At 32.5% G+C, this 26176-nt stretch overlaps 1 protein-coding gene across 2 annotated transcripts in view; it reads right to left on the bottom strand.

The window, feature by feature from the left end:
* Nucleotides 1-499: 499 nt before the first annotated feature.
* The window catches only part of LOC132739320 (protein mono-ADP-ribosyltransferase PARP14-like), a 30027-nt gene continuing 4350 nt past the window's right edge, over nt 500-26176 (bottom strand). For both annotated transcript variants that reach the window (XM_060727010.1, XM_060727009.1), the window contains exons 2-24: nt 25818-26003; nt 24663-24899; nt 23905-24082; nt 22141-22385; nt 19873-20730; nt 18976-19242; nt 18555-18661; nt 17586-17819; nt 16730-17018; nt 16221-16279; nt 15596-15691; nt 14901-15035; nt 14290-14511; nt 13781-13904; nt 13179-13283; nt 12077-12139; nt 11416-11595; nt 10537-10755; nt 9950-10170; nt 9232-9646; nt 8587-8765; nt 6606-6783; nt 500-4933 (exon numbers count right to left, since the gene is read on the bottom strand). In XM_060727010.1, coding sequence (XP_060582993.1) covers nt 4644-4933; nt 6606-6783; nt 8587-8765; nt 9232-9646; nt 9950-10170; nt 10537-10755; nt 11416-11595; nt 12077-12139; nt 13179-13283; nt 13781-13904; nt 14290-14511; nt 14901-15035; nt 15596-15691; nt 16221-16279; nt 16730-17018; nt 17586-17819; nt 18555-18661; nt 18976-19242; nt 19873-20730; nt 22141-22385; nt 23905-24082; nt 24663-24899; nt 25818-26003 — 5087 coding nt within the window. In that variant the 3' untranslated portion in view covers nt 500-4643. The remainder of the gene's footprint in view (nt 4934-6605; nt 6784-8586; nt 8766-9231; nt 9647-9949; nt 10171-10536; nt 10756-11415; nt 11596-12076; nt 12140-13178; nt 13284-13780; nt 13905-14289; nt 14512-14900; nt 15036-15595; nt 15692-16220; nt 16280-16729; nt 17019-17585; nt 17820-18554; nt 18662-18975; nt 19243-19872; nt 20731-22140; nt 22386-23904; nt 24083-24662; nt 24900-25817; nt 26004-26176) is intronic.

The following is a 26176-nucleotide window of genomic DNA, read 5'->3' as shown; positions in this document are numbered from 1 at the left end:
AATACTTAAAAAAAAGTAATTAAATTGAAATTGACAAAAATCCCGACTAATAATGAGAAGTCTAATATAACACTTCAGCATTTCTACATAAGGTCAAAAATAACCCCAATAATAGCACGAGACATCTAATGTCTACTGTAAGCTATCAAATAGGTCCCATCACATGTCTATCTATTATATATCACTACAAATACAATATTCTTATATCATCTATGATAAAATAATTCACTAAATATACAAAATATTAACTGTATTTCATAATCAACTTATGAATGTTTGAAACATAAATATTTATATTGTATGTTTGAATGTACAAGTGTATGATTAATTTATCAAGTATTACTGAATTTTTAATTAGTAATTAATAACCTGTCACACCTCAGCAACATAAATTAAACATGGATGATACATGACCTCAGTCAGATGCCTATATTTATACCACTGCTGTATGAAATACAGGTATATCATCCCAAGAGTATTATCTTGATACTAGTAGTTATTAACAGTTTATAGTATATATTCAAATGTTCAAGCTATTGAATTTGATATTTCATCAAATTTCAGCTTTGGATATATAAATAATTTTTTTTCTATCAATGGCAGCCTGAATGTTAGTACATTAAGGTTATACTTAAATAACTAAATATAGAAAATATCAAGAGTTTAGTTGCATAAACTTTAGTACCAACAATACCATTATCAAACATTTGAATGAAACTAGATAGTTATTTAAAGTGAGTTACATAAGATGTGTATCAGATGCAAAAATATTGTTCTTGAAATTTTCAAATTCTTCTCAAAGATTTTTTCTATTTTGCATTATAAAGTACAGATATAGATTATTGCAGGTAAGTAAATGTAATATACAGACATGTGTCAGAACCGTGTATCCTGAGGGAGCAACAAACAATTCCTTTATTTCGAGAGATCTTCTAGTACTAATGTACCAGGAAAGGATTCCTCTATTGCTCCATCAAGATATTTTTATTATTCCATACATACTAAATATATCAATTTATCATGCATGGTATAAAAGATTAAAATGCCACAGGCAATATCTAGTTTAAAGCCTAGGCATGATGAAATAGTTCCAGAATTATGACACAATCATTACAACAAATTATATACCTAATCTATCAAATAGAAAGATAACAAGATGGTTTACCAGATGTATTTATGACAAAATTGTTTCCTTTATTATACATGTGAACTCTCCCACTTTTAGCGGGAGACTCCCACTTTCTGCAGCCATATTTTCAAAGATTTTTCTTAAAATAAGGGGTACCGGTATTTTCTCAAATTAAAGAAATCTCCCTCTTTTTTAATATCAGAACTTTCTTCTTTGTTTATTGCTCTTTGTGAAGAAAAATCTCTGACTAAATCTTTAAAAAAAAGTTCACATGTATGCTTTATATCCACTGATGTTTTTACCATCTATTTCAAAAGCAATGATGATTAATTAGAGTTAATTAATTGCACTGTATGATTAATTGTCATAATTCTGAGACTATTTTCATCTGTCATCAAGAGGTAATTACCTCAGTAGAACACCTTATATTTATTTCCAGAAATCTTTATCTTTCTTGATAATATTGTTTGGATTAAGAAATACTTCACTTCTTCTTACTCATTTCTATTCACTATAAAAAGTAAGACAAAAAATCTCTGAAAATAAACATATGCTGTTTCCAGACATAAGTACAGTCAGAATGTATTTCTCTTTATTTTAAGGCAACATGCATTTTTAAATAAAAAAGATCTTGTATTTTATAGAGCTCTAGTGTTCCATTCCTAGACATCATCAGCTATGTAGATAGCATAGATGTAATCTATGTCTCTGATATAATGAATAAATTAAACCATCATTAATAAGATGCACTTGCTTATAACTCTGATTTCCTAAATTTGTAGACACTTCACACTTACAGAAGATACACCAGCAAGTTACATCAGTTAAAATTGTCTATCATTGTACACTCAAATAACAATGGTGCATGTATCTTTTTTTCTCCACCAAATATTGCCTAAATCACACGGATAAATACATTCTGACGGACTGTTTTACATTACTTCAATTGTCAGAATAAAGTTAATATATGAACAATTAATCTTTTAAATAGAAACATAAATGTTTGGTTATGTAAACTACTGTCATTTTACATAGCTTATATATTTGAAAATAGACTGCAAATTTCCAATATACTTCAATACCTTACAAATTACAGCCAAATGAATTGTGTATGCCTGTGACTGGAACACCACCACTAAAGTGAATGTTTGTGGGTTAAGACTAGCACAAACAAGTAAAATCATAAACTTTTTATCTTTTCATATTATAAAGACATCTTTGGAGTGCACAAGTATAGAGGTAAAATAATCAAAGCTGGAAATACCCTGGATGTCATGGTATTCTGATTTGAATGAAATCTATCAGGAAACATAAGATTTCAAAATTTAAACATATTTTTACTGATGTTTTAGTTTTGTACAATGTTCTTCATAACAATTTCTAGCTTTCTGCATGTTTTATTCTATATTTTTATTATCAATCAGTTGTAATACTGACCAAACAAATCTGAATAAAATTTTAATTTTTCAAAATTAAATTTACTCTGACATTTGAAGACAATACATAAAAATAATGACATGAAACTGTATAGACAGTTCTACAATAACTTTGTTAACATTAATTTAGCGCACAATCTTAACATAATTGTCTTTGTGATGAAAAATCTCAAATTCATTTCAAGTTCACAAAATATATTTTCTCAAGTTTTCACAAAACCAGTAAAATCCTGCAAGGGTCACGAAACACATTTCCCCTCTCAGAAATCTGATTAACACAATTTGGATAAAAATTTGACAGCTCTGCATTTTCATTATGCATATTTTCTTCCATTTTCCATTTCAGTATATTCACCTTAAAATCTCCTTAATCACTATTCCCTTAAAGTCACTAATACTGTCACCTGAACTATATTCACTTATCATTGACTTAATAGCTATATTTAGTAACACCTAAATACCACAACAACATATCTAAAAATCTTGAATACACAGCAAAAATATTTAAGATTTCTCTACATGTTGTATTATGTGAGAATGTTTTGAATGTCCGCCTCCTCTTCAGCATCCATTAACACAATTTTCATTTATATCTCCACCAAAACAAGCACATTTATTTTTATATCAGCAAAGTGACCAGAATCACTTCATTTCAGATATTTTAAAACATAACTTTTCTATACATACATCATATGGAACACATGGTAGTTAATACACAATCTTTACAAAGTTTCTATCAAGGAATTCTTGTAAAAACTATAGTCATTTTTTACATTTTTTTTGTACTAACTCTATTTTGCACAATGTGTAATTATTTACAATAAAGTGTATTAAATACACCAAGTCACATGGAATATTTCATATGCCATATTCTAACTAACATATTCTGAGTAACAAAATCTTCACATCTATTTACAAAACTACCTGTAAATTTCATTAAGATTCCTAATTTTCACACCATTATTTACAACATCCTTCAATATTGATATTTACTATACAATATAATAAAGTCAAACACACAGTGTCATATAACAATATTATGTATCACATAACAAATTAGGAAGTGTTTTCAAATCTGCAAAGACCGTGTAAAACTCTGTCACACCCAGGTGTGATGTGACACAGTCATATGACAATATTTATGTCAGAATGTGACACAAATGACAATATTGCTATGTCATGTTGGCATTGTGACATGCTAGTAAAGATGTCACATCATTATGATACCACATTAGTCACATCATTATGATATGACATTAAAACAATGTCACAGATAAGAACCCAAAGGCCAAAATGGAATCTAACCCACAGCAGTGACAGGCAAGTAATTTGAAGTTGACAACCTTAACCACTTCGCCACGGAAACAATCTCTGATCACTCTTTCACAACATGACAAACCAATCAAACAATGTCACATACTATCTGACAATGTCACATATTATTTAACAATGTAACAAACTATCTGACAAAGTCACACACTATCTGACAATGTCACATACTGACAATGTCACAGAACATAAATATGTCACAGACTAACAAAGTATAGAAGAGAGTGTCACATCCTGACATGATTTGTTTACTATAACATATATCATTACAATGACAGAGTAGACTATAACTTGAGACTAGATAAATACTTATAATACAAACATTTCTTATTTACAATTTTTTGTCAGGTAGTTACATATGACATAGTGCATTTTGTGTGCTAGAGTAAATATAGAGAAATAATAGTGCAAATACTCAGTACTAATTCTAAAAGTGACTATTCATGAACATGTAACAATCATGCAAAACAAACTGTTTACATATACAAGTCAAAATTTTTGTGACACTATAATACAATGTACAAAATCATGAAACATACTAGTTCAACAGACTCTGACTAATTGTTGGATGTAATATTTATATATGATATGACAGTGTTTGAAGTTTTCATGTGTGTATTTAACTTGTGTGTGACTATGATGTATGTTTGTTGCACTATTATGCTGAGACTGTATAAAGATGACCACTGATGTGTAATGTATGACCAGTTTTGTGTGTGAATGATGCTTGTAAACAGAATATAAACAAGCTATGATGTGTATGTAATTAGATATTCTGGATATGCCTGGGTATCATGAAATATCACAAACTCCATTGGATTATTAATGTCATCAACCGCACAATCATAGAGTATTGTTGGTTGTGATGTTTTCACAGGGGGCAATACTCTCATACTAGCATTGCCTTTAACTAACTCTCCAGTAAGAGCTTTCACTAGGAACATGTAGCGTTTTTGACCTGGTTTATGGCCTGTTAGGTAGGACTGGGCGGAGTACGAGGCATCTGCAGCAAAGTAAACACCCTGTCCATACAACACACCTACAATAAATAAAATATTGTAAAATTACAAAACTAACCATATAAATATAATCAAAATAAATTATACTTCATTATCATTAATTAACAAATATGTATTAGTACCAATTGAGCTACCAAAATATTTCTACAAATAAAAGTACTACAAGACAAGTATGTAACTGTTTCAAATTTCCCCCTGCACTGATAAGAAACACTATTTTATTGTCAATTCTAATATTTGATTACCAGTTTTGATGTTCAGTCCTTCTCAAATGTTGGCAAATACTTTCGCTAACGTTTAAAAACAAGATACATCAATAAATTTGTCCAAAATCTTAATAAATTATGTTCTTGTGCAATATAATTGAAAAACTAGAACTGTGTCCAAAGGACACGGATGCCCCCACTGACAACATATATATGGTATATAGTGAAAAAAATCAACAAAGGGCCATAATTCTGTTAAATTTGGTCGCAGCAAAAATTCCTTCCTTTACTACCATCTACACATTAAGGTTGTTCATCCCTGGAAGTTTAAGCAAAATCTGCCATCCCGTTTAAGAGGAGTTGCGTTCACAAAATTTCTATATGGTATATAGTGAAAAAATCAACAAAGGGCCATAATTCTGTTAAATTTGGTCACAGCAAAAATTCCTTCCTTTACTATCATATACACATTAGGGTTGTTTCATCCCCTGGAAGTTTAAGCAAAATCTGCCATCCGGTTTAAGAGGAGTTTGCGTTCACAAAATTTCTATATGGTATATAGTGAAAAAATCAACAAAGGGCCATAATTCTGTTGAATTTGGTCACAGCAAAAATCCTTCCTCTACTACCATCTACACATTAGGGTGTTTCATCCCTGGAAGTTTAAGCAAAATTTGCCATTCCGGTTTAAGAGGAGTTGCGTTAACAAAATTTCTATATGGTATATAGTGAAAAAACAACAAAGGGCCATAATTCTGTTAAATTTGGTTGCAGCAAAAATTCCTTCCTTTACTGCCATCTACACATTAAGGTTGTTCATCCCTGGAAGTTTAAGCAAAATCTGCCATCCGGTTTAAGAGGAGTTGCGTTCACAAAATTTCTACATGGTATATAGTGAAAAAATCAACAAAGGGCCATAATTCTGTTAAATTTGGTCGCAGCAAAAATTCCTTCCTTTACTGCCATCTACACATTAAGGTTGTTCATTCCTGGAAGTTTAAGCGAAATCTGCCATCCGGTTTAAGAGGAGTTGCGTTCACAAGATTTCGGGACGTACGGACAGACAGACGGAAGTTCTCACAGGACAGTAATTATGTGGCTACTCTATTGTTCTCTCTATTGTTCTTTTTAGCCACCCAAAAGAAAATAGCCACATAAAAGCATTACGGAATGAATGACATCAAAGAGAAAGAACAGTTACCTATTGTCCCTCTAGCCACATAATTACTCTCCTGTGAGTGCGGACGGACGGACAGATGGACGGACAAGTGCAACGCTATATGCTCCCACTCTGTGGAGGCATAATTAACCTTATTTGGCAATTTCAAGCAAAGGTGAAGGTCACACATCAAAATCTCATCAGGAGCCATGCCTAGTCCAAGTGTCAAGTATACAGGTCTATTAAATAAATAAATTATGAGAGCTGTTGAAGTTTCCAACAACAAAACAGACAGGACTTAAATAATAAAACCATATTACAACATACCATTGACTCCGCAATAACTTCTGTTGAAACCATTGTTTATAATACTGGGAATATTTGTTTCCATGGTACCATGCCATAACTGACGTTCTATTGATTTAATTCCAGATTTTTGTTGCTCTATTGCCTTCTTCTTGGCAGCATACTGCTGGTACAGTGTACGATTCTGAATTCTCTCAATCTGAGGGCAAAATTTAATTGACATATCAAATTAATTGAGAATTAATAAAAAGAAAGGGATTTCTGAGGTATAATGTGCCTTTAAAAGAACTGCTATATAATTTAAGATGTTTATTAATAAAAAAGTAAAACATAAATCACAAACTTGTGTAACTTCAGAAACATGGAAAATTTAGCATGACTTTCAAAACAATGACCACTACTGAAATCAAATTAGTGCATCTTTCTTCCATTTCTTTAATCCTTTATCATATATTATAGCTACAAAACCACTGCCATTAATATTATTTATTATTTAGAATACAGATGAAAATCATAATGATACAGGGTGAGAAAATTTGCAGTCTGACCGGCACTGGAACCCTGGGATCCTTGGAATATATATGAAAATAATATACAACAATAAATAGTAAATTGAGCAGGCTTACTCCTAGCCCCTCAACTGGTCATTCACACTTTCTCAGGATACAAACTGGTCTTTATTAACAATTATTGTGAAAATAGATGTCACAGGTAAAAATCAAGGTCCATCCGAACAAAAAAGTTTCAATGTGATAACTATATTGAAGTTAATGACCATATACAAAACCTTGACCAAAATGTTACTAACATTGGCATATTGGCACTGCAAAGTGGGTCATGATAATAGCTTTTCTTTATTTTTTAAACTAGAAATGTGTCCATAGGACACGGGTGCCCCCACCGCGCCACTGTTCTGTCAATCTTTTTACTAAGTCAAGGGAAATAACTCTACAAATATTTGATAAATCCACAAGCGAAACCCCAGGTGCAAATCTAAAATATGCTGAGCAACCTGCCCATAAGGTTTAATGACTATGTCAAATCCAAGTTGAAAATTGCAAAAATTTTCTAAGTGAAGGGCAATAACTCTAAAAATACTAAATAAATCCAGACGAAAATACCTGGTGCACAACTGCACATGCTGATCAATATTTCTGTAAAGTTACATAACTCTAGGTCAAATACTTTTTGAGTAACTTGCGACACATGTTGAAAATTGCAAAATTTTACTAAATCAATGGCAATAACTCTGAAAATACTAAAAATATCCACACTAAAATACCCAGGTGCACAACTACATATGCTGATCAACATTCCTGTAAAGTTTCATGACTCTAGGTCAAATTCTTTTCGAGTTACGTGCGACACAAGTTGAAAATTGCAAAATTTTACCAAGTCAAGGGCAATAACTCTGAAAATACTTAAAATATCCAGACGAAAATACCCAGGTGCACAACTACACATGCTGATCAACATTCCTGTAAAGTTTCATGACTCTAGGTCAAATTCTTTTTGAGTTACGTGCGACACAAGTTGAAAATTGCAAAATTTTACTAAGTCAAGGGCAATAACTCTGAAAATACTAAAAATATCCACATGAAAATACCCAGGTGCACAACTACACATGCTGATCAACATTCCTGTAAAGTTTCATGACTCTAGGTCAAAAACTTTTTGAGTTACATGCGACACAAGTTGAAAATTGCAAAATTTTACTAAGTCAAGGGCAATAACTTTGAAAAATACTAAAAATATCCAGACGAAAATACCCAGGTGCACAACTACACATGCTGATCAACATTCCTGTAAAGTTTCATGACTCTAGGTCAAATACTTTTTGAGTTACGTGCCACACAAAAGTGAACGAACGGACGGACGGAAGGACGGACGTTCTGACGGACGGACGGACAAAGGTAAATCTAAATGCCCGCCACTAACGTGGGGGCACAAAAATAGAGCTAAAGATTGTGTCACTTGCTTGGTGTGTCATAGATAAACCTACCTTTAAAACTTGTACACCACTACTATTTTTCACTTTCCTTGAGTACAGACCATTTCTAACTTGTCCAGTGAAGAGTTTCTCTACTCGTTGATATTCAGCTCCACTGTTTAAAGTAACACGTTTCACATATTCATTGTTACTCATGGACATCCAAATACTGGGCAGCGTAGCCTGACCTCCTGATAAAAGTTTAAATTTCAATCTCTTTTTAAAATTGTTATCATCTTAATACAGGGTAAATTTATAAATATTACATCTACAGATCAAATATCATAAATCTGTGAAAATTTACTGCATATAACTGGAACCTTTCATAGCCTTTTTTTTTATTTTAAAACCTTTACTCATTACTGAAACCTTTTCTTTTCTGTAGCCTTTTAACTAATTTGAAAACCTATTACAGAGTTGTTTCATTTATTACTGTAACATCTTCTTTTGCATTTTTTTACTCATTTTGAAACTTGTAACAGTGGAATTTGTTTCATTACTGTGAAACTGCACACTGTTGTTTACATATTTTTTAAATAATTGATGACTGTTTTTCACCTTGTAAAATAATTGTTCTATTTTATTTCCACAGTGACATAGAACTTTTATCTCCATCAATTTTCTAAAAAGATTTTTAAGATACTGCTAATGGCCTACCTTTCAAGATATCTTTTCTGATCACTTTCACAGTGTCACCTATGTTATATTTGGGATATTCAATAAGTTTGTGGAAATCTATTATATACATTCTCCCACCTATGGCCATTAGCTCTACATTTGTTTTACCCTCCTTATATGCACTTTCAATGACATAATTAGGTTGTATATCATATGGTATTTCCCTGGAATCTGTGGCAGTCTGGTCCTCTTTTAGCCAGTGCCACTGTATCTGGTTATATAACGCCTCCGCTGAACTTTTGTTGTTCTCCTCACGCATTAACTGCCTCATTTTATTATGTATACAATCTATAGCAGCAAGTACGTTTCTTGATGGACCACTGATACTGAATTTTCCAGCCTTTTTATCAAATTTTACATCAACTATGATATTTGCATCCACAATATTGTCAATCTGAAATTATGAAGAAATATGTCAGATTTTACTGTTTCCTATTTTAGTTATACTGCTAAAATATCATTATGCAGAAACTTGTTTTCTTTAAAGTGTCACCATTACCAAACTGTGAAGTTTTAAATTTACTACAGATATTTTCATTTTAACTAAAGTTATGACTTTTTAACCTAGGTATATAAAACTTTAACATGAAATTGAGAATAATCTAAAGGAAAGATCTGCCTTTCAGAAGTATTTTTAACTGATATTTACTAAACAAAGGTTGAATTTTTAGGAAAAATTTACAGTTTTATTTTTTACCTCCTTATCAGAGAGTTTCTTCATGACTTCTGTATCAGCATCTATTGTTTTTTTGGTATACTCTAGCCCTATTCTGTCATCTAGAGCTTTAATACACCGATCTATATTGATAATGGCATCAGAATGTACAACAACAACAACCGAAGAATCCTTCCCTGTGTTACGAACAGGTTTCTCATTGTCCGGCTTCGAGTTCAAGCCAAGTTTCTCTGCAACATTACCTGCAACCAAATTAATTACCTTACAGTACATACAATAAAACTATCCAACTAATTGCTTCATGAAATATGTATCATCTAATTTCTCTGTTTTCACTTAACTAATTTTAATGTTAATTCATAAATTCTGAGATCGAAATGCATAAAAGTGTACCATCAGTACACTATCCTACTTTTTGAGTTACCTGCCCCTGAAAATGATTTTTTTGGGGTTTTTATTTTTACTATTTTAGGTAATTTTCCAGAGCATATACTAATAGTGTTTGTATTTGGGTAGGTGTTTTACCTTCTGGTAGATAGCTTTACACCATTTTACTCGTAGTACAACTTTAATTAACCTTTTCAGTGTTTATAATTATAGAATTATACCTAGTAACTTTTTGAGGGGAGATTTTGATGATGATGCAGCAGCGGTTGTTTTACTCTGTAACACCGACATAATGGACGGTTTACATGATATATTACTATCATGAACCACCAAATGTACATCTGTCACTGAACTTTTCGTATTCTGACCACAAAAATCATCTATAGCAGCAAATAGACACTCAGCAATACCGTCTGCTTGAAAACTCTTTGGTCCTACTCCTGAAATTAATATACATTAAACACTTAACACTTTTGTCAGCTTTATCTTGAATACAACATTTTAAATACATACAAGTGTCAAAATTCCTGAATATTTTTATGTAAAATGGCCATTTTATGCGAAAATTTTATCAAACTTGTGAGAACATCATTCCCTACATTTTTGCATAATTACGCATAAAGATAATAGTGTAAGGATTTTCGGACAACATTTTTCCCCACAAAATTGAACCATTTCAAAGTTGATAAAAAGTATAAATCATGACATCCTTGTCAGGAAACGGGCCATTGGGGATGATGTTATAGCGTCTTTGCAGACTGCAGAATATTATGCAGAACAAACTTAAGATGTGATAATATGATTGAAGAAAAAGATTTAGGTATAAAGTTTCAAGTTTTTATTTTGTTACTGAATTAATGTACTTGTTTACATACCTTGTCTATGAACTTACCATACAACCCTCATAAATAAATAACAGAACAGTTTGATTTGTTTTCTTATTATCATATCTTTGTTGATAAAAATACATACAAAATGTTTTTGAAATCTAGAGCTGCACAAATGTTAAACATCTTGTTCCAAACTCCTCTTGTTCCAAACTATTTTCTTTATCTCAAATAACTGTAAAAACACATAAAGTTCAAGAAATAGAATCTTACCAGCACCAAGTAGAGGGAAAGCGACAGATTTGATGAGTTTTCTGTTAGCTTCCTCGAGACAATTAACCATTTTATTTCTCCAGCCAGCCAATGTGTCCTGGAACTGTACATGTATTACATATGTTGCCTGGAGACCAGCACTGCTTGTTGTTACTACACCATCTTTCTTCAACTCTGCCTCTGTAATTAATGTTTACATGTTGTTAATGTTAACATGCCTTCAAAAACTATACAGCAAAAAGGAGATGTAGACCCCACATTTGTGAAATATAAAAATATATCAATGGTATCAGACATACATGTTAATTGCTTAGCCCCTAGTACCAATCTTTTTTAATGCTTCTTATTATGTCAGAGTAATAGGCTAGAAACTTAGAAAGCAATTTCAAAGTAATTTCTAATATACAAGCGTTACTGTGACATTGAAGCTGTATGTTTATTTCTACTATCACTGTCTCATCATTATGGATATGTGTCCACATTATTCTAAAAAGTCCCATCTAATACATACAAAAAATTTTAGAACATCCTAACCATGTTTCACCTTAAGATTTGAATTACACAAGATTGTATGTAACATGTAAAACATTGTATAACTACGACTTATATATCATAAATTAACCTGAATGAAGACCAGCATGTATAGAGATACAAAACTTACTTTTCTGTTGGCACTCAGGAAGAATATTTGGACATCTCTTTGCTAATTCTTGAGCAATAGCACCTGAAACATAAAATCATAAGATCTAAATACACATACAATCCTGTCAGCTTTCCAACTAACGCTCTTAGTTGCATGCTAATAATTGTAACATTCATAATCAATTTTCAATTAATGCTCTAAAAAATTGACTAAAATTGACTGAAAGAAGTGAAATAGAAGGTCATAAAAAAGTACACTGAAGCCTAGATAACTCGCTCTTCATTATAACGCTAATCTCAGTATAGCGCTCATAGACCTTGGCTCCCCCCCCCCCCACCCCAAACAAAAAACTTCCCAAAAAAAATAAAAAATTTTTTTTAGATTTATAGCGCGCTATAACGTTTGCTCAATTTGACAGTCAAGTACAATAAACTATTGTTATTAGGACATTTATGAGCGCCAAAGGTGTGAAAAACATGTCCAGGTAAGCGTTTATCCGCTCTTTTGATGTTTTACCTGCCTTCAAATTGTTTCCAAAATCTCAAATTCATATCATAACTGTGATATTGGCAACCGGTGGTGAGTATAAATAAACTAAAATTCACACACATATCTTTGACATGTAAACCTCGCTGAATTAAATAACCCGCAAGCCCAAAATCAATTTAAAATCCTGCAATGTAAATAGAGCGGCCATGACAGGAAGTAATTGGCGTTTGATTTACTAGGAGACACAACTAAAGCTGGACTTAAATTACAGTGTTATTTACAGTCCAGCTTTAGTTGTGTCCCCTAGTTAATCAAACGTCATTACAGTAATGGCTGTTTACACTACATTCATGATTTATAATTTTTTTTCCAAAGTTTTTCGTTTCTTTTAAATATAATTAGTATTATTTGCGAATATAATATATGTTTACATCATTGAATGGTTTTAGAAAAAGATAATGTCGATATTCATTGAACAGTAAGTAAAAAAATCAGTGTTATATTTATACATGTGGTGGGTGGGGTAATGCGGTAATTTCGCAATGAGAGTTCTAATGAGAGCCTCGTTAGAACGCGGTGTTGAGACATTGGACCCAAACATGAGCGTTTTAATGAGGCTGAAGTGTATTACCTTTCATATCAAAGTTAGCACCAACTCCATTCACTATAGCATCAGCTTTATTATTGAGCAAGTCCCCTACTTGAACATTTAACTGTATAGGACCTATTACACAACCTGTAAAAATAAATCATACACTGTATTATAACAGACATTTTTTAGATATTGGTTTTTTGTTAGTTTATACATATTTATTAAAGCTTTTCTGCAAAACAAGTTCTTGCAACTTACATTAATCACTTTTTGTGTATGCTCCCTGTAACCAACCAGTACTGGTGTCATATGAAGAATCATGATTGTGACTGGAGTAGGGTTCAAACCCACAATTTTTTATTATAGGCAACTACAAACATACTTGTGATAATGACTTCTGAATTCTATACTGCTAAGTCAGCCGACCCATCTATGCAGTTTTATATTATATTTTTTACATTTTTTAATTTAACACTATCGTTTAATGGTATAGACCAGTTTGACATGATCATGCCTAGCACTAAGTGAGTTACAGAACTAGTTACATTTGTTTGCAAATATTCATATATATAGCATAGGTTGTTATGTAAACATCTTTTTTTCCTGCATATTGAATGGAAGAACATCATAACTGAACATACCATCTTTAATCATCTTGTATCTAGCATTATCATCAGGTTTTACTACAACAGTTCCATCTCCTACAAACTTTCTATTGGACCTGACTTCTCTACCCTGACACTTTAAGTGACACATTCTGTATGCCTGTCAGAAGTAAACAAAATAAATGCTATATTTACACCAATGTCAAAACTTGTCCTTCACAAAAACGCTCAAATTTCAATTCTGGATTATTTATAGATCATGTAAAGGCATGAAACCATTTAAGTACAAAAAACACATTATCAGCTTAAAACAATGACTTTACAAACTTTTGATCTGTAGATATGAACTTCGAGTGAGCCACAAATGTGCTCCTTTGCTGAAAACAAAGCACAGTTTGTACTTTACAATGGTTGAACAAAGTGATATATTATTTGCATGAAACAGTAAGTTTTGAATAATTCTCAAAAACTAGACTGAAAGACATGTATTTTATTTTATCTGGCACATATATTAATTTTATATTGTACAATTAGTGAGAGGGTACCTGCTGAGCTTCTGTATCTTTACTGTACATGACAAATCTGATCATCTTGAGGGAAGCCTTGTTGTTCTTCGACGCCCAGTCTAATGCTGCATCATACATACATTTAGCTGCAGTTGTTTTAGGGTAATTGAGGTAACCAGTACCAAGTGCAGGCATTGCTAGAGACTTGTAACCCTTCAAATTTGCTAACTGGAACACTGTCTGCAGCGTGTTGATCAAACTCTGCCAATATGTCACAATTATATACTTCACAAAACACTCAATAATCTTAAATAAACAATAAGTTGACCATCAATAAAGTTAATGTTACAATATCAGATTAAACAACTTGTTCATTATACATTATACACTTTAATAATATATAATTTACTCAACTAATTATTTCCTAGTACTAAAGGCACTAAATGTGTAATGGAATATTTATGTTGTAATACTTCCCCTTTAATTTCAACAACTGCTCAGATAGAAACAGACTTTTCTCTAGGTAGCATTTTATTTAGCTCTTCTATAGGTATGCAGTGCACAGCTGACCATTCCTTCACAGCCATTTTATGTGTGCATAAAACCTCACTTGTCAATAAAGATATAAGGGGAGTTAACTGATGACTAACCTGTTCAGCAGAACTACTCTCAGTATATGTAGGTAGGACAGTTAAGTAGACAGTTTTACATGGTAGTTTTCCTCCTGATATATCCACAACCTTGCCTACTGACAACTCATTACCATGCTTTGTTTTACATTCATCCTGCAATAATATCATATTTGTTATAATAAGTTTTAGTATAATTTGCTATTGTTATATTTAAATCATTATTTGTCTGCTTTGCAAAGTATGGCATAACTTTATAAAAATATTATGGAGACAGGTTCCAGGTTTCAATTTAATACTGTAGCTATTGACCCAGGGTTCAATTTTATACTAAGTCTATTTCCTAGGGTTCATTTTTATATTGTTGCCATCATCCAAGGGTTCAATTTAATACTGTAGCTATCACCCCAGAGTCCAATTTAATACAGTAGATATTGTCTTTAAGTTCATCAAATCTGGATGTCCAATAGTTACTTAATCTTAACATACTGAATTTGTATTACATTCAGGATATAACATTTATTTAGACACAACCTGTTATCATTTCCCTCAACTGGTCCATACGGCAAATGGTTATAAACCCACAATATAAGAGGTGACACCTTATTTAAAATTATTTCTATCACACTTATTTAATATTCTGACTTTTTATGAAATGTTCTAAATCTATGGTTAAGTAACGGTGACAGATTTTCTAATACATGCTAGATGACTACCTGTAATTTTGTTCCACCATTTTGAACTAATGATTTACATATAGCACTCCTAGTGAGGTTCATATCTGATGATACACTACATAATAAAGCATCAACCTGAAATAAATCATGAAACCATTGTCAATATATCATACTGAAACATACAAACTTATACATTTTAATGGTAGCCCAGTTATAAGATAGCCAAATAAATAAGACAGCTGATCTTGTTTAAAGTATGATAATGCATATTCTATTTAATAATGTTGAGTACACAAAACATAATAAACTTTTATTATTTGTTACAAATTGTATCTTAGACACAACTACCTAAGGACTGTCAAAATGTTTCCCTATAAAACATAAGCACTTTATACAAATTCTAATTTATGTCAGAGGCAATGACTCTGTAGTCACTCTTCTAAATGGATTATAAATCACATCAACATTATTTAAATTAGCAAGCAATGTAAAACTTTCCACCTTTACTAGTAAGACAACTGTAGATGTCACTCTGTGCTTTGATTTGGACACTATCAAAAATATCAGTCCAATCACCAACCTTTTTATAATAAAGTCATATTTATCATCATACATGAAATTCTATAAGAAAATAGTTATTAGACATAAAATTTCAGAACTTTACCTTCTGTATGGACAGATCATCTGTGACTAGTTCTATTTTTATCCTTCCACCCAAGAAATCTGAAAAAAAAAACCATATTCAACAGATATGGAATCATTTAACTGACATACTTATCTTTTGTTCAATGAATAGATTCAGGTCATTTATCAAGGTAACAATTAAAGAAAATAATTAATCTATTGAACAAAATCAAATGAAAATAATGGCAATGGCAGAGAACCATCTGATGCTTCTACACCTAAAATAATTGGAGGAGAAAACATACAGTACTACTGCAACCAGAGCAAGTCCATATTAGTTGTAAATTCCAAATGTCTCTTGTGTAAGTATATTTGTTTCTATGTATATATGTTGTTTAGGCCAGGGACTTATCAAATAAATCGTATGAGTACTTGACCTCTGCTGCCTAAAATAAAATTACGCAAATATAAATGTAAAACTATGGATTCTTTGATACATTTTCATTCTCCTATTCTAAACGATGATTTTATGGAAATGTCTAAGATTACCTGTAGTAAGTACACCAAGACTTGCACTGCCATATACCCTCATATGTTCATGCTCTTCAAATGCTTTCACTGTCTCTGTATCCTTAGTGTACAGAATAATTGATATGTCCTTCAAACTGGTCCTTCTATAACAGCTATCAAACTCAACAATAGCCCCATACATTATACTAGCAACTACATCACGCGGGTAACCTAGGTAACCACCTGTTCCCATGGTACTAATGGCAAGAGTTTTCTTAGAATGAAGGTCTGCCAGTCGTAAACATTCCCTCATAGCATTCCTGAATACCTGTAAATAGTAGATCATTTGTTTATACATTTGATAAATGGGTGTATTGTTAAATAAGTAGAATTCATCATTGTAAACATGCCTATAAGTCTATAAGTAATACAAACTCTTTCTTTTATTTACACCAAATATTCCTCAAATAATTATGGTTCCAATCTACGATTACACCAGATTTTAATTGCTAAGTAAAAATTTCAATGCTTGTCCCTCGACAGGGTGGAAACACAATGATGTGCATGCGCGGAGCAAAACCTCATTCAATACAGAAAATAATTCTAGATGAAATAGAAATCAACAAGAGTGTAGGATTAATTATTTTCAATTAAAAACAGCCAGCTACAAATATTTAAATTATCTATAGAGTCCTAGGAAGGTACCACTAACGTCATTTCAACACATAACTATAACTGGCCGAGAGAACTGGAAACCTAAACATACTGATCTTATCCAACCCATGATATTTGAGAGATATAATTTCTGTAATACTGACAAAGTTACGCAAGAATTGTAAAATTCAATGTAGGAGTTCATATAACTTTCATACAGGAAGTTGTTATAAGTGTTTACCTTCCCCCCATTGCTTCCAGCTTCTTTCCATGATGGTAGTGAGGTGAGATAAACTTTATCACAGTTAAGATTTCCTGAGTCAATAACAGCTACTTCACCATCTTGAATGCCATTAGGGTACAGTCTATTACAGTCAGTCTGTAGCTGAGCTCCGCCCTGTTTCACCAGGGAGTACGATGCTGAGCCACTCCTAAGGTTCAGGCTACTGGCTGCACTCGCCACTATTATATCAGCCTGTAACAGTTCAATCATTTAACAATGGGTATTTACAATCATGCTTTATTTTCTTAACGTGTTAAGATTATTTCTAAGCTTGACATAATTCAGATGTCTCATTATTATATTTGAAGTAAGTCATGTTTGATAATCTTTTAACATCACATTCACATTACATTACAACAAATGAAACATAACTGTCAGTGTAATTATTTACATCAGGCAACTTTACATTATTTCACATTAAACATTAAAGCAACTGGTTGGGTTTTACATTACACCAACACAGAAGAGGTCATATGGCAACTTCCAAGCTTTAACGAAGGAAGTAGACCTCATATGCCATTCCATGCATTATTTCAGGCTTTAACAGGTACCAGAGCAGAACAACTGACATTCCGTAAGCTAGCTGGATAGTTTCCTCAAATGAAAGAATCTCTCGTCCCCCCGACAGGATTTAAACCTACAGCAGTGACGGGCATGAGGTTCGAAGTCAACAATCTTAACCACTTGGCCAAAGACGCCCCTACATCACATACAGAATAATGATTCAGATCAGTCAACTTTATTACCACATGATGAGATAAACTGTCACCTCGCCCAACGTGTAAACAAGCCATCCTTGGATTACTAATCCAATACTCTCCATATTGAGCTAAGCCAACAGACTACCTACAATAATTCTTCATATTTTCTGGACCTAAATTGTAACCTAAATCTGTTCAAGTGTAAAAGAAGGTTCATTAATCTTACCTTTTGATGTCCTATTTCTCCATGTACCAGGTGGACCTTAATTTTATGTTTCTTTGTCTGGAAATATTTCGGAGCTGATGCTGAACTCGATGATGACTGTGTGCTATCTGAATTATCATCAAATAATTTAACATTAAATGCATACCTACCAGACTGTGTGCTATCTGAATTATCATCAAATAATTTAACATTAAATGCATACCTACCACACTGCTTCACATGTTTACAAATCATATTTATATAGTATACAGTAACAGTGTAGTAATTGTTGATGATAAATATTTGTGTTTACTGTCTTATTTCAATTTATTACTAGGTAAGACAAAAACCACAGATGTTGTATTATGAAAATTCTCAAACCATTACTTTAAGACTTTATAAATTAAATCTTTATGTTTTAAAGTAGAATTAATAATATTACCATCTAACATTTCTGGCTCAATCACCTCAAAATCACTCAGCATCACTGAAACGCTTTCATCAATCTCTTGAGGAAGCTTGATTATACATTTATTCTCCTTCTCAATGGCACTTATTGTTCCAGAGTGTTTGGAAGCTTCCAAAACAGAATGAATTCCTGTCCTTTTAAGTGTATGTCTTTTACTACACATACGTTTTAACTTCAAGTCCAATTTTTGTTTCCCTTTGATCAGGTTCTCAGATAAACCAGTCAGTTCTATACCATTGGCTGAAAACATAATAACTATGTTTACTTGAAGAAGAAAACAACCAGCATTAAAGAAGTGAAATATTACTTTGAATTTTACTCCAGCAACCATTTCCATTGTTTAAAATATGTTTTATGTTCAATATTTACAAAGTAAGAAACATTAACAACAAGAGTTACTTTGAATCCAATGTCTTTGATCTTAACAAAAGACAATGAAAATGTCCGTCTGCAAAAAGATTTAAAACATACATATTCTAATTCATCATTTAAAGATCCTGTATGTTTTGTGACTGATATTATTACTGTATGTATACCACACTTGCAAAATATTATATAGTATATAATTATGCAAATTAAACAATTTTCGAACATCGAAGAATATGTAAAATGTGTACTGCAAATATTTGTGCACATTATGTTGAATCAATTAATTACATGCATTATTTTCTTATTGGAAAATTTGACCTAGAATTTATAGAAAATAAATTTCTAATTACCTCCCTTTATTTACATGAAATGTTAACTTGGGTAATATCTTTATAAATAATGCTTATTGGAACTTACAATATTGACAAATCTTAATTTGAGCATCATATTTATGAAATAAAACCATGAAAAAATTGTGTTACAGGATCTTTAAATATATACCTTTTGTTTTGATAACCACATCATTGTTTTGTATCTCTGCGAAGTCACTTTCTGTCCAGCACTCTGATATAAAGTCTGCTACAACTTGCTCACAATGCACTGTCACTGTCTTTACAGTTTTTGAATCAAGGAACTCCTTCAACAGTTTTACAATATGAGGAACAACATCATCTGTTCCAACTACCACCACAATCTGCTGTTTTTTCGTGAACACTTCTATCTTATCTTTAAACTTTCTTCTATTGTCTAAAAGGAAATCTCCCCATACTTCTGAGTTCAACAAGTCTGTGGAAGTTCTATCTACCTGTATTGATTCTTCTAAAACTGACTCAAGAATAATGTCTTTTATACCATTACTATTTCCATCTTTTGCAACAAAAACATTGATCAAAGTTCCAGTAATTTCCCAACTTCCCTGTAAACCTTTCTGATCCATTTTCTTCTGAATATGCTTGATTGAAGGTTCCTTCTTGGCAAATTGTACCCATTCCCTCGTTTTTGAATGTTTAAATTCAACAGGTTCAATTTGATCACACTCGGAGTACATTTCCATGAATGCGTTAGGAATATCTGCCGGATCACCTTCCACTATAACCTCATTTCCATCTACATGTATCTTCATGTCCCCATACTTCTTACATATTGCACTAAACGTTCCCTGAATCTCCAGTACTACCAATTTTTCTATTGACTTCACTTTTCTTGTCTCTGTCTTGCGTCTAGCTTCTCGTGAAAGTGTTTCTACTTTGTCACTAAGCACCTGATTGGCTAGTTTCACATTCACCTTGTATCCTACTACTTTAATTGACCTTCGTTCTCGATCTGGTTTCATCAACAGGTCCTTGAATTCTGGTCTCCCTTTAAATAGTTAAGCAAACTTTGTTTTAGCAAAATCAAATGTATTATAGGGTTAACGCACGTTTTTCCGTGTTATAACGTCTGCAGAGTCCCGAGGAACGGTTGGTGCCCGAGCCCGGTAGGGCGAGGGCTCCAACAGTTCCGAGGGACTCTGCAGACTTTATAACACGAAATAAACGTGCGTTGACGCTATTATAGCATAAAATTTTAAAACAGATTCATGATGTATATTATATATAAAACACAAACATTAAATCCTTGTGCTTGAACGGTATTTATCCAACTCTACATGTTTTACGTATGCGTTTTATTTTTTCCGGGGCCAACAACTTGAGAACCGAAGGAAATTTCGAATTTTAATTGATTTAACAAAGTTTAACTTTGGAGATATATTAACTTAAGAAAAACATAACATTACTCTACCCAAGACAAAACAGACGCCTCAGAAATGCCTAGAATGATTACAGATTGGCAGTAGGAAAAAGATCAGTGACATCAAATTCAAATTCAGAATCGGTTTTTTTTAAGCACGCAAGTTTAAAAAAAAATCAGGCATAAAACATTATTCTCTCAAAGAAACATACAGAACATTTATCAATATAAACGTCAATAAAACAACGTTTTCTTATATTCATTTTGTGCTTTCCATTTTTGTAAGTTAATCGGGGGATTAAACTGAATGACAGATTCTATTTGTTTACATTGACAACTGTCCGTTTCTAAGAAAGGGCGACAACCAAGATAAGCGGCGATGTCTATACGCAGTATTGCCGGCATAATTTCTTGAATGCTGCTCGCCGTTATGCGACTGAGGCCCTCGAATTAATAATTCCAATATAACAAGAGCGCATGACTCTGGCAAACAGGCCAAATCGTCATTTGTTTACTGGGCCCTGTATGTATTGCGCATAGGTAAAACCGGGCTATAACAAGAGCGCGTGACTATGTTAACGCATGGTTTTGGCCCCGTTATAACATGGGCAAAAGAGGGGAAAATAGCCGATTTTATGCTATAATAAACATTAAGGTCCACTCAACAAAGAACATTATATGGTTAAACATAAATCTAATCATTATACTTTTTCAAAAAGAATTGCAAGATTTCCAAATTGATATAACTGTAACACAAATCATAAAATACAACATGAATACTTTTAAGTTGCACATATGTCAACACAAAACTGAATCATTTTTACTGACTTGCATTGTTTTTCTTGATGACTGATCATTCAACATGCAATCTGAGAGAATGTAAGCTATGAGACCTCTCAATTTATAATACTTTATAACATGCTAGAACCCACCAATAATATACTTGCCCAGATTTATGTCCTCAAGGAAACACTTTCTATAAACAATATGAGATTTGCTTGTCATCATAACTGCAAGCAATAAACATTACTTATTTACCTGAATTGAGAAATTCCATCAGTTTATCCCAGATCATTTCAGGAACACCAATATCTGCCTGATCTATATTTCCAGCAAGGAATTTAGCCACAGCCTCTTGTACACCAGTTTCCCAGCCTCGAACCAAAGTTCGGTAATTTGGCATGTTTTGTCGTAATGTACATTTTACTGTTACATGATCTTTGGAAAATGACATATCAGCATATTTATCACGTAGACGTGCTGTGAACTGAGGTTGACAATGTCTACAAACATAAGCAAATTTGTGATAATTAAGTCATTTTGTGTTAGCATTAATACCACATATCATATGAACTATTCATGAATTTAAATCATAACTAAAGAATTATTCATGTTTTTATGTCATATATTAATTATTCATTTACGGTTACCTCTGTCATATGGACAATCATGCTATCATAAATCTCACCACTGATTGGTTTGTTCTAAGGTGATCTAACAAGAACACTGCAAGTGGTGTTAATGCTTTTCTGTTAAAATAACCGCTTTTGACAACAACAAAAATCTAATTTAAAAAGGGGCATAGCTCCAATAAATGTGGCTTTTAGAATTATGCCCCCTTTCTAACAACTGCACCTTCTCAAAATACCAAGTTTCACATTGATAACTTTTAAATCTTTGAATAAAGGGCTACATCAAATTTTTTGCACAACAACAAAATTGACGACACAGAAATCTTAATAGTTTGACTTTTCCTTCATAACAGACAAACTAACAAGAGCTGTCGGTAGGACAGCAACGCTCGACTCTTCTTAGTGCTTGATAGTAAAGGAGCCTTGATAATGTAAAATTTTCTAAGTTTACAAAAGGGCAAATTTTTTCTTTAAATCCATGTCACAGTTAAAGGCCTTGGAGAGAGTCCTATTACGCTCTCAAAGAAGAGTATAATATTTCAACTTGTTTCAAAGCCAGATGTCAATAGAATATGAAAATAACCTGGGGTGGTATGCAAACTATTAATTCTTAGTCGAAAAAGGGGCATAATTCTGTCTAAATGCTTGATACAGTTACCTCCTCCTGTCTTCAGGTTGGGGTCATGATGGTGAACAAGTGTGCAAAGTTTCAAACCCATATGTCAATGAACTTTGAAAATATTTGAGGTATTACAAAAACTAACGTAAATTCTAAATCGAAAAAGGGGCATAATTCTGTCAAAATGCTTGATACAGTTACCTCCTCCTGTCTACAGGTTGGGTAACAAGTGTGCAAAGTTTCAAAGCCATATGTCAATGGACTTTGAAAATATTTGAGGTATTACAAAAATTTTAATGTAAATTCTAAGTCGAAAAAGGGGCATAATTCTGTCAAAATGCTTGATACAGTTACCACCTTCTGTCTACAAGATGGGGTCATGATGGTGAACAAGTGTTCAAAGTTTCAAAGCCATATGTCAATGGACTTTGAAAATATTTGAGGTATTACAAAAACTTTAACATAAGTGGTTACGCCGACGCGGACGCCAACGCCGACGCTCGGGTGACTACAATAGCTCTACTTATTCTTATCGAATAGTCCAGCTAAAAATGATTCAAAATTTTGACAAGGCATTTGAATAGAATACTGCAACTTTATATGCAGAATTGGACAGAATATTGTAACATTATATGCAATGACATTAAAAGTTAGCATTGATGTTGATGGTTAAGTATCAAAACACTTCTATCAATTTTACAAATATAAAATAACAAACCAAACCTCCTCATACTAAGTGAAGGCTCACAAACAAATACATTGTTTTCTTACTTTTTAACAAATTCTAGCTGATCTGGAAGAATTTGTATATTGACAGGTTTTGGTATAGGGACAATGTGCATGTTCATATCCCATATAGCACCATTGTCACATTGATAGTACGGTGATACACGGAGATTCATTCCATCTACACGATGCTGTCTTTGTCCAGAGCACAAACGCTGTACAACTAAAAAAAAGTTACAATCAGATTATTACAAGCAGCTGTTAAATCAAAGTTACAATCAGATTATTACAAGCAGCTGTTAAATCAAAGTTACAATCAGATTATTACAAGTAGCTGTTACTAACTCTCCGGCTGAGTGGTAACAGTTGCTGACCTTGAATCACTATCATGCCACTGTTGTTGGTTGGAATCCCACCTGGGACTTGAAATACTTTCAAACAAGAAAGTTATCCAGCTACCTTATAGAAGGTTGGTAGTTCTACTTGCATCAGCATGCATAACACTGCCTAAAGTAATCCACAAGGGATCCCCGAGGTCTTCCTCCACCAGTAAAACTGGAATGTTGCTATATACCTTTGTCATGATATGTCTAATAATTTACATTGAACCATGTCATCAAATCAAATATGCAATCAAATCATTCTGCACAGGTTTTACTTTTTCTACATAAAAATAAATACAATTTCGTATCTTCTCACCCTTACTACTTTTTATAAGAAATAATTATCAAAATTAGCACTTCAGTCCCAAGAAAATCATGTTTCCTGACAAAAATTAATAAGAAATCAATGAATCAACTAACCTCTAAAATCTTCAAACTCCAGCAAGCAGCAACCATCCTCAGTTTCCACATCTCCATTTTTCTTCAAAGGACCACCACCTATAGACTCGCGCTCAAAATAATAAATTAGTGCCTCTCTGCTACGTATATGACCATCACTACTAACTACAATACCTCTTGGTGGTGGGACTTCACAAATCTCCAGGCTAAATCCATCTAACTTCCTAGCTTTAACAGTTTGTCTTAGCTTAGGCATATCTAAAACAAAGAAACTTTTTCATCAGTTAAGTGAATATATTAAATCTGCCACTGTCCCGACTAAGATATCCTGCATGCCAGTCCATCAGCAAGGTATTAAGAGTTTCATGTTTGACTGCAAGTAATGCTCTGGACAAAAATGGAGTACATTGTGTATGAACAATTATAAAGGACAATTACTTCAAAATTATGCAAAACATAAATATACTTCTTAAGTAATCACTTTTTCTTTATCCAAGCTCTTACGTTAGTAATAAGGGTGTAACGGTTTACCGGTATACCGATATATTGCAATATGAAAAAATAAATTTCGTACCGCGGTACGATTTTTGGAAAACCGGTATTTTATAAAAATCATAATTTTCAATTAATTGCCTTCTAATTTTGTACAAATTTCACATAAAATCTTTAATTGGCCAATTTTGTTGGCGCCAACGTAAGATAAAAGTATCCGACAACTAGTACACTTAAAAGTCAATAAGCGGCCGCATAATTTACATAAGCGGCCCAGATGTGAAAGGTCACACGCGACTAGTTTTGTTTATCAAATTGTGTTACACTTTACTTTCTATTTATTCCTTACATTTTTATTAAGTATCTACTAAAAATATATACATATAATAATAATATATAAATGTTACTCCATCTTTATATCAAAACATATACAAGACAATACGTATTGCAATATATTGCAATACGCTTCAGCAAAATGGCAATATATTGCAATACGGTTTTTGCTGTATTGTTACACCCCTAGTTAGTAATCAATTTTTCTTTAGCCAAGCTACCTATGATGTTTCAAGTTGTTACCTCCAATACATTTTGAGTTATAGTCAGGAAAAAAATCATCATACCAGCCACATATATTCATCTTTACAACATCATTCTCTTTTACATTATAACTATAAGAAAACTTACCAGGTTTTTGCTGAAAAATGACAAGAGCTTCGGTGTGTTCCATATTGAACAGTATGCCATCTTTGACAACTGCTGGTCGACCAATGGCTTCAAAATAATTCTGTATACTCTCTGCCCTAGTGCGTGGATTTAATCCTTGTACAAATAAGTTCACTTCAATATTCTCAACACGATGAAAATTGGATGCTACAAAGAAACATTAAAAAAATATTTTTGAAAATATTCATCCATAAAATCTAAGTCTTCTCTGTTTGTACTTTATCTAAAAAAAAAAGGCAAATTAAAACTTTAGAATACACATTTAACAACCAATCACAATGACAGGTCAAAATACATTTTCTATAATAAATCATATATCT

The sequence above is a fragment of the Ruditapes philippinarum genome, unplaced genomic scaffold (genome assembly GCF_026571515.1).
Source record: "Ruditapes philippinarum isolate M1 unplaced genomic scaffold, ASM2657151v2 ctg157_1_1_1_1, whole genome shotgun sequence".
NCBI lineage: Eukaryota > Metazoa > Mollusca > Bivalvia > Venerida > Veneridae > Ruditapes > Ruditapes philippinarum.
This window is presented reverse-complemented; position numbering and strand designations above follow the sequence as displayed.